This window comes from Carlito syrichta, unplaced genomic scaffold, assembly GCF_000164805.1.
Source record: "Carlito syrichta isolate Samal-C Ts95f unplaced genomic scaffold, Tarsius_syrichta-2.0.1 Scaffold309199, whole genome shotgun sequence".
In the NCBI taxonomy this organism is placed as follows: domain Eukaryota; kingdom Metazoa; phylum Chordata; class Mammalia; order Primates; family Tarsiidae; genus Carlito; species Carlito syrichta.
The window spans coordinates 40,143-50,228 of NW_007253295.1; the positions used below are offsets into that span (position 1 = coordinate 40,143).

The 10,086-nt window shown below is 56.7% G+C and overlaps 1 protein-coding gene across 1 annotated transcript in view; it reads right to left on the bottom strand.

Moving 5' to 3' along the window:
- Window positions 1-1,040: 1,040 nt before the first annotated feature.
- Window positions 1,041-10,086, bottom strand: part of IL4R (interleukin 4 receptor) — a 22,546-nt gene continuing 13,500 nt past the window's right edge. The window contains exons 6-9 of the mRNA XM_008066943.1: window positions 8,034-8,133; window positions 5,125-5,203; window positions 3,362-3,411; window positions 1,041-2,580 (exon numbers count right to left, since the gene is read on the bottom strand). Of these exons, the coding sequence (XP_008065134.1) occupies window positions 1,041-2,580; window positions 3,362-3,411; window positions 5,125-5,203; window positions 8,034-8,133 (1,769 nt within the window). The remainder of the gene's footprint in view (window positions 2,581-3,361; window positions 3,412-5,124; window positions 5,204-8,033; window positions 8,134-10,086) is intronic.

Below are 10,086 nucleotides of genomic sequence, written 5' to 3' on the forward strand. Positions count from 1 at the left end.
AGACAGCCAGTTACTTACCCCCTTGTTCCCCAAGATGGGAGGATTCAGTAACTTAACAGAGACAAAGCATTCGCAGCAGTGCCAGGCAGTATGTTTGGTTAATAAGCAAAAAAGAGAGATAAAGAACCTTTATTTATACAAAGTTCCACCCTCCTCAGCAAACACAGATAACAGGCGATAAAACCATCTTCAAGACACACACACAAACAAGTACTGACTCAACCCAAGCGGTCTGGGCCAACGTGCAGGTCACAGATGCCTCGTGTCTGCTGTCTGGATTGCCCAGCCCAGGCTGGGTCAACAGGACGCGAACCCTCCCCGGACATTTTCTCTGTGGCTGCCAGCAATGGTGTTCGTGGACGCAGGCCTTGGGGTAGCTGGGCTTGTTTATTCTGGGAATCCCATGCATGGCAGGAGCCCCCAGCCGTGCAGCCATGTGTGGGCGCCTGGCTTTGGTCCTTGTGGTTTTCCACATCCTTCTCGGTGGCTCCCATGTCACCAAGGACCCCTGGACAGGCCGGATGCAAGGGAGCTCGACTGAAAGAACAGGCACATGGGCGACGGCCACTCTCCCAGAACTTCAATTTCCCATCGGAGGCCAAGGCCGCCCCCATCATTCCCACGATGGCTTTGCCAGCTTCCAGGCTCTGTATTTGAGTTCAGTGAGACGGAGGCTGGTGAGAGGCGTGAGCGGCGATGATTTGGAGCACAACACACGCCTTGGCCAGGGGCAGTCTGCTGTGGCAGCTGCGAGTAGAGTACCAGCAACTCCAGCTCAAGCCTCGCGATCCCTGCAGGGGCCTGCCATGGGCACACTGCCCAGTGCTCTACTCCCGTGGGAGGTGGCAAACCCAGGCCGATGTTGGGGAGGGGTCCATTCTTTGCAGCCCCATGTGAGGCCATTGTCACACCCTCAGACCACAGTCCTTTGAGTCTTTTGGAAATCTGCCAGCCTGGTTGCCTTCCAAGAGGAAGGACCTCCCAGGTGTGGATAAGCCCTGGGCCTCGCCTGGCGACCTTAGCCACGAAACAGCACACACCTAGGAGGCCCTTGTGCATGCCAGCCCCAAGGAGACAGGGCTCATCATTTTGGAGGTCTGGCTGGAGCTCTGAGCATTGCCAGGGGCAGGCTGGAAGGGCGGTGAGGACTTACCCTCCTCTGAGATGCCCAAGGGTGCCAGGGAGGCTGGACAGAGGCTGGCCTCCAGTGGAATCCCACCTAGAGAGGGGTCCGGGGTGCTCAGGGGGGTCATGAGGGGCGAGGGCCTGTCTCCACAGCAGCAGCCACAGCAGGGGCCAGCCACAACGTGGGCCTGGCCACTCTCCTCCTGGCCGTGACACTGTTTCAGGTGGCCACACAGGTGGCAGGTGAGGGCTGAGTAGACAATGCCGCTGCCCAGGTCGTCACTGGGGGGGTCTGTGGCCTGCTGAGGGGAGAGCGGGGGCTTCTGCCTGCCCTCTCCCTCTCCCCCTGGCTCCAGACCCAGGAGCTCTGGGGAGCCGCCCAGGAAGTGTGAGTTCTGTGGGCCGTGACATGGCTCTGTGTCCAGTCCAAAGGTGAACAGGGGGACAGGGCCTGGGGCAGGGTCCCCGGGGCAGCCAGGAAGGAGGTCTTGGAAGGGCTTGTAGCCCCCCTCCCCGCTGCTGGCCCCAAGTCCACACGCCCCTGGGGACACAGTACTGCTGGTGAGTAGGCTGGAGAACGCCTTGTACCCAGCCTCCCCAGAAGGGCCCAAGCCCGCCCCTGCGCCGTCTTGGGGACTGCCCTGCTGCACTGCGTGTACAAATTCCCGATAGCCACTGGCGGGGGCTGAGGTCGGGGCCGCTTGGTGCTGAAGGACACTCTGGCGGAGAATCTGCTCCCAGGTTTCGGGCTCTGAGGGCTCAGGGGCACAGGGGCCCGTGGGGTCCACTTCCTCCAGGCGCTCGGCCAGCTGCGGATCTGGGGCGAGCTCTCCAGGACTTGGGGGCTGGCTCAGAGAGTTGCTGAGGCTGCGGTACGCAGGGTTGTCTGCGATGACGACGGGCGTCTCTGTGCAAGCCAAGCTAGCCAGGCTCTGGGTTGGGCTGGCTGCAGGACCTGGCTCTTGGCCAAAAGGTAGCTCTGCGCCCTGGGAAGCCTCCCCCGGGGGCCCTGTATTCGGGAACTCGGCCTGGGACATCTGAGCACTTGTGCTTCCTGAAGGCGGAAGGAGGCACGACTCCCCCAAGCCCTGCTGGCCAAGGCCGCCCTCCTCACCCCCAAGCAGGTCCAGGAACAGGCTCTCCGTCAGCCGGGCCGCAATGCCCTCCCTGCCCTCCTGGAAGCCACCCTTGCTGCTCTCAGGCCACGGGCAGAAGTCATCTTCCTCCGCTTCCTCCTGCTCACCCTCCGCCTGGGCCTCAAACAACTCTACGCACCGCTCCACGCTGATGATCTCTGGCCAGAGGACTGTCTTGCTGACCTCCACAGGGTGCCATACTGACTTGCTCGGGCCCTGGAAAGGCCCACTTCTGGCAGCCTTGGGGGGATCCTCGTTCCTTTTCATGCCGTGTTCCAGCAAACAGGGCAGAAGCTTGGTAAGACAAGTCTTCCAGCGTCTGCAAAAGTAAAGTTTGGCCAGGGTTCAGTATCGACATGTGAAAAACTCCTGTTCCTCCTTCAGAGCCCAGCTTGACATCACTCTTTACCAATGTCTACCTACTGCAGACATGCCTCCTGACTTTTTCATCAAAAATCTATCAGTCTGTCTTGGTTGTTAGACTGGGAACTCGTTGAGGACAGGGCCTGTGTCTTACTTTGGGACATCTGGAACCCAGCACATGGTGTGGCGCCTAATATAAACTCAGCCTATTGTATAAGGAAAAGTCTTCATCGAGGATGACGATATTTAAAAGCAAAAACATTTCCTAAGCCATGACCAGTTAGAACGGATGTGGGGTCCTAGGGCTGAAGCAGGGTCAGTGCCAGGTTCTAATCCTTTAGTTACTGGGTTGTGGGCACGTCTAGGAGGCCCCAAGGGAGAAGCACAGGAGGCCAGAGTGTTAATGCCACCCTCGAGGGTTCGGGGCAGTGGCAGTCTGCCAACGAGTATACAACTAGGCCAATATTTTAACAACAGGCACGGCTTCCCTGATTGTTAACTGTATCAGCCTTGCTCAGGCCAGGCTGGGTACTCCCAAGAGGGTTCAGCATGTGCCTGACCCACCAGTGGAACTCAGGGGGCTTAGCCAGCAGCCCACCTCCCCCGGTCACCTCTCCCCCTGCCACCCGTTGGAGCCTAATGTCATAGGGCAGTCGCCAAATGCCAGGCGGGGCCCACCCACAAGTTCTGCCACCTTCCAAATCCACACAGGCTGTGAGTTAAGTTCAGGTACATACGGGCACTTGGCCAGTTCCTGGCCTTGGGACCGCCTCTCCCACAGTGACACCTGAAAGACAGAGATGGCCAATGAAACACAGCAGAGCGACCTTCCAGCCCAGTCCCACGGACGTGTTTGCCTTGGAAAGGGCAGAAATCTTGACACCACACAGGTCTGAGGTCCAAACAGGTCACTTATGCTCTCTGAGCCTAGTGTCCTTGGAAATAATGAGATTCTCCTAATAATAAAAGTGACTGTGGTCAATGGCAAAAATGGCCACCGTGCTCTCTGGCGGCTCCTTCCACGTGGGCCTCACCTGGCTGCGGGGCTTGCTGGGACCAATAGAAAGCAGGGAAGTGACACCTTGCCGGTGACACATGAGGCCTCAGGGGCCTTGCTACTTCCTACCCTTGAGAAATAGGCCCTCTGTGAACAAGCCAGGTGAAACCCAAAGGAAGGCTGCTGGGACCAGCCAGCTCAGTCCAGCCGCCCCCTCCTCACCCACTGCTAAGCCAGCCCTAATTGCCCACCTCCAGAAGCAGGAGCCCAAGAAACGGCTGTTGTTTTTACCCTCTAAACAGGTGACTGATTCTTCTACCATGACAATGCACCTGCCCAATACTGCGCTGAATGTTCAGCAGTTTTTGACCAAAAACCGCATGACCCCTGTGTCCCGCCCTCCCTATTCACCTGATCTTGCCCTGATCAACTTTCTGTTGTTTCCCAGAGTGAAAAAGGACCTCAAAGGGAAACATTTTGCAATGGAAGGGTGAAATAAAAAACCGCAGAGGCACTAAAAGGCTGATGAGCACAAAAACTGTTTTGAGCAGTGGGAAAAGCACTTCGATAGGTGTATTGCATCAAACGGAGAGTATTTTGCAGGTAACTGAAGTTTAAACATGTAGGAATAAATACACCAATTTTTATACATAAACTCTGGGATTCTGGGGTCCCTCCTCATACACGACACATAGTATGTACAGGACTCTGTGACACACACTTTATACCTCTTGTCTCAATTAATTCCAAAATCAGCCCTAACCAGTAAACACTGCCATAACCCTCATGAGGAAGCAGGCTCAGGGAAGTTAGGCAGCCGGCTCGAGACCACACAGAAGGTCCAGGCAGAGCCTGGATTCAGCCAGCACTCCCGGAGTCCAGGGCCTGCTACAAGTCCCTGAAGAAGCAAGGGCGCGGGACCTCCTCTCCCAGACAGGGCCCGTGTTGCCCTCGCTCCTTCCTAGAGAGCCTGGGCACTGCTCAGCACACTCACTGCCCACCCCCATGGCTGTCACCTTGGGGAAGCTGACCCTATTCACTCAGGGGTAGACCCTGGCGGGTGCCCAGATATCTCTACACCTTTACTGGTGACTGGTTTAGGAGAGAGCTTGGCTCTAAGGAGAGACCTGCTGGAGAATGGAGGCTGGCTTCTTGTGTCTTAAGACACAGAAAGCCTAGAACCCTCTCCCTCTCCCTCTGGCCTCTGCCCTTGTCCAGGCACCTCTCCAGGAGATGACATAGAGATGATGACTCCAGGTCCTCCTTCCCCTGGGAGGGATAAGGATCCAGAGGTCAACGCCAGAGGAACACACCCCAGGCTGAAAGAGAAGCCATGGAAGCTCAGGGAAGCCTCTGGCCTCCCAGTGACCACACCCAGCTGCTGCATCAGCCTGCCCTGACACCTTCCTGACTGGCCCTTTGCTGTCCCCAAAGTCAATGGACGTCAACACCCCGGATGTTAAGAGCCACATTCCTTGACACATGCATTCCAAAGCATCCTACCTGAGAATCCTGGATGACAATGGCCATCAGGGGGCTGTGGGCGGCGTTGGGAATCTGGTCCCACCATTCCTTCTTAATCCTGAAAACAAGAGGAAAAGGTGTTGCTCTCCAAACTACCGACAGGTGAATGCTCCTCCCATTAAAGCTGTGGTTGTCACCATGCATTAGGCATCAGAGACCACGCTGGTTCATTTTGGACATCAAACTGCTGAATCCTTACCGTAGCTGGGTGAAATGGGTTCTACTGCTATCCCCATACTACAGACGAGGAGACTGCGGCCCAAAGAAGGGGAGCGACCGCGGGCAGGGGGCAGAGCCAGGTTCACGGTCCAGCCTTCGGCTGCCCAGAACGGAGTTCCTGGCAAGGCTTCCACCTCGTTCACCCCACAATCCCCTCCCTGGAGTAGTTGAGGGCAAACGATCAGGGGGCGGCCTGCGATGGACTCATCTCTGCCCACTTTTTCTGGCCACGTGCATTTATGGAGCACCTATGTTCCACTGATTGTGCCAGACCCAGGGGCCGCAGCAGTGAACCAGACAAGTATCTTTGTCTTTGTGGAGCTGATCTTTGAGAGAGGTAGACAGATGATAAACAGAGACAGAATGATGATACGACACCATTCATTCCTGGCAATAAATGCCATGAATAAAGATAAAAAGGTAGGAGTGTGAGTACCACATGTTCTCACTCATAAGCGAACACGAACATTTACCATAATACTATGAGAAAGGGATTGGCAGTAGCGGGATACTGCTGGGGTGGGGGTGGGGGACACAATGCCAACAAGGGTACCTGATCTCAAACCAGGAAAAATGGGGCCCAAAGGGAGGCCCAAACTTTATCTGTACGATAACCACTTGTATATCTAATTCTGAATTGTACCCCACATCTTAAAAAAAAAAGGTAGGAGTTCGAGACCAGCCTGGGTAACATAGTGAGACCATCCCTACAAGAAGCAAAACACTAGCCAGGTGTGGTGGCATGTGCCTGTAGTCTGAGCTACTTGGGAGGCTGCGGTGGGAGGGTCGTCTGAGCCCAGGAGGTCGAGGCTGTGGAGAGCAGTGATCGTGCCACTGTACTCCAGCTTGGGTAACAGAGTGAGATCCTGACGAAAAGAAAAGAAAAGAGAAAAGAAAAGAATAGAAGAAAAGAAAAGAAAAGAAAAAAGAAAAGAAAAGAAAAAAAGATAGCTGGGCTCGGAGGCTCAGCCTGTAATCCTGCGCCTTTGGGAGGCTGAGGTGAGTGGATTGCCTGAGCCCGCGGGTTCGAGACCCACCCGGGCAACTTGGCGAGACCTCATCTCTACAATAAATCAAAAATGAGCCGGGCGTGGTAGCGCGCGCCTGTAATTCCGGCTATTTGGAAGGCTGAGGCGGAAGGATCGCCAGAGCCCAGCGGGTCGAGGCTGCGGTGGCTGGGAGCGTCCACTGCATTCCAGTCTGGGCGATGGAGTGAAACTCCAACTCAAAAAAAAAAGATAAAAGGGTAGAGAGGAATGGGGGTGTGACCAAGGAAGGTCTCTGGGGACCCCCAAGCCGGGTCTGCGAGCAGTTGGGGAGGAGCCCTGGCGGTGTCCGGGCAAGGGCTCTCCAGGCAGAAGGCACAACAAGGGCAAAGGCCCCACAGGAAGAGCATGCCTGGCACCAGAGCAGCAAGGAGGCTGGAGTGATGGGGGACTGGAACAGGGACAGGTGGTGGGGAAACTGAGGCTTAGAGGCGGCGAGAGCAGCCCACGGTGGCCCACAGGCTTCGGTGACGAGACATGAAGGGCACGTGCATCCCCCGCCTGCTCAGCACATGCCCGGCCAAGAGCTAGGGCCTGCTGGACCCATTTCAGAGATGGGAGGGCTGAGACTCTGATACGCTGGCAATTCCAAGGGCCGGCACCCACAGGAAACAAGGCTCCTTCAACCACCGCCCAGGAACCTCCCTCCAGTCCCTCACTGCGAGTGGGCCTCTCAGGGCTGAAGGAATATGTTCTCGCCGACACCCCGGGGCTTGGGGGTGTCAGCCACTCAGCTGTCGCCAGCGACCAGGCAGCAAGGCCAGGGTTCAAGCCCAGGTCTCCTGCCTCCAGCAGGGCAATCGTCTCAAGCTCCTTTGGCTCCTGCCACATGTTCCCGAGAGCCTGGAACACACCCCAGGCAGCCAGGGTAGAAAGGGGACATGGACGACACCATCTTCCTTGTCTCCCCCGCTTTTCCCCCAGCCAGCTCGTTCTCCCCGGTCAGGGCCTAGCTGAGACTCTCCCTCCTCAGGGCGACCCCCCGGCCCTCCCACGCAGAGGGCACCCTGGAACACCTCTCCCCTCTGCCCTGGGTGTCTGTGGGTCACTGTGGAAGGCCATCTGTCAGCGGTGGGTGTGGCACTTCCTGGCTCCTGCCAGGATGCAGGTTTAGGAACACAGTGTCCTCGTCCGTCTTACTCCCAGCTCTGCTCTGCAGTTCTCTACTCTCAAGGCGCGGCACAGAGTAGCTGCTCAATAAATGCGTATTGCTGGGTTTTGTTTCTTTTGTTTTAGCTAGGGTCTCACTGTGTCACCCAGGCTGGAGGGCAGCGGCACGATCACAGCTCACCACAGCCTCTGCCTCCTGGGCTGAGGCGATTCTTCCATATCAACCACCAGAGTAGCTGGGACTACAAGTGAGCGCCACCACGCACAGCTGATTTTTTAAAAATTTTCTTGGCAAAATGAGGTCTTACTATGTTGCCCAGGTTGGTCTCGAACTCCTGGGCTCAAGCATTCCTCCTTCTTCGGCCTCCCAAAGTGCTGGAAATATGGCCGTGAGCCATCATCCCTGGCCATATTGCTGAATGAAAGGACTGCAAGCAGACAGATCAGAGGGGCGATTCCCTCCCAGCTGGACCCCAGGGGGGCTGGCTCACAGCATGGAAGCCCAGGACTCACTTGATGATGCCAAAATAGCAGGACAGGCAGATGGCCAGGATGACAATGCAGGAGATGCTGACGCCCAGCGGGAGGCGCTGTTCCAAGGGGTCCCTGTAGGCTGGAAGTGGGAGGAGAAGCCACGGCTGGCATCGCCCCGGGACATCCAGAGCGGGACACCAGGGTCGGGACCCTCCTCCAAGACCCTCCACCAACTGGCAGCCACCTGCCCCTCCTGTCTCATCCCCAGCACCCTCTCCCCTCTCGCCAGCCCAGCCCCCTCTCCGGCTCCCCCTCCCCTGAAGCTCCAGGCCATCTCGGGATCTTGAACTTGCTGCTCTCACTCCCCACAAGCACTGAGGTCAAGTGCGTGACTCAAGAGCCAGGAAACCTGAGCTCGAAGCCCGATGCTATCCTTGCTGCACGACCCGGGGCAAGTCCCTTACATTCTCTGTGCCTCAGCGTCCTCATCTGTGGAATGGGGCCAATAACACAACGATCTCATGGGTCGTTGAGAGGATGGCACGCTTTAACACATCGGACAGCACAGTGCACCCACAGCATCGGCTGCGACCATCGGGCACACGCGCCTTCTCCTCGGCCGCGTGTCACCTCCTCCACAAAGCGCGCCCCAACAAGCTCCCTGCCCCGGTCCCTGCTGCCACTCCAGCCCCTTGCCCTATTTGCTTTCTTCTTTTGTTGTTGCTTTGTTCTGTTTTGAGTTGAGGTCTCACTTTGTCCCCGCAGTGCGGTGGCATGATCACAGCTCACCACAGCGTCGACCTCCTGGCCTCAGGCAATCCTCCCTCTTCAGCCTCCCGAGTAGCTGGGACTATAGGTGCGTGCCACCATGTCCAGCTAATTTTTTTTTATTTTTATGGAGATGAAGTCTCACCAAGTTGCCCAGGCTGACCTCAAACTCCTGGGCTCAAGTCATCCTCTCACCCCGGCCTCCAAAGTACTGGGATTATAGACATGAGGCACTGTGACCATATGCCCTCTCTGCTTTCGTCCCAGCACCTACTATCAACCGGGGTCTGCCCCCTTTGTTTTCATCCCAGCACCTACTGTCACCTGGACCCGTCTGACTTATTCCTTTGTTTACTTGTTTTTTGTTCCCCTCGCCAATGGCAGCACCACAAAAGCAGATTCCTGTCTGCTTTGCTCACTGTGGACTCCCCGGTGTCCAGCACGGGGCTGACCATGCAGGAGAAGCCCCAGAACTATGTGTTGACATAATTCATGAGGGCCCAGCACGTCATATCTGCTCCACCAAGCTATTTCCCTTCCCTTCCCTTCCCCAGGCCAATGACAGAATCTGATCAACCTGACAAAACCTTCCCAGGCACTGGCTGTGTGCTCGGCCCTGTACTGGGGCCTGGAGAGAGACACACAGTTAGGGCATTACCTAGGAGTCCACAGCCCAGGGTGGGAGACACGTGACCCAGCTGACACCCACAGCACAAGACAGCAATGCTGAAAGGGCTGGGGTGGGGTACCTGCTAGCTGCCACTGCACCCTGCACTCTGAAGCATCCTTGCTCCTTGAGTTTCCCCAACAGCCCTTACTCCTCCCGTGGCACAAATGGAGACGAGGCAGCCGGCCCGGCCCGACAGCTCCTTCCCCTCAAGTTCGCCGTCGGCCATGCCCACCCTGAGGCTTGGGCCCATGACAGTTATCTGGGTCTCCAGACTCCCTTGCAATGAGGAGAGTCCATGTGACAATCCTGGCCAATGAAATGCTAGAGGAATCCCAATATGGAAGTTTCTGGAAAGAGGTTTGCTTCCTGATCCAAAAGAGAGCTCTGGCTAGGTGCAGTGGCTCACGTCTGTAATCCCAGCACTTTGGGAAGCTGAGGCCGGAGGACTGCTTGCCCCTAGGAGTTTGAGACCAGCCTGGGTAACATAGCAAGACCCCATCTCTAAAAAAATTTTTCAGGCCGGGCTCGATGGCTCAGCCTGTCATCCCAGCATTTTGGGAGGCCGAGGTGAGTGGACTGCCTGAGCCCGCGAGTTCGAGACCCGCCCGGGCAACTTGGCGAGACCTCGTCTCTACAAAATCAAAAACTGGCTGA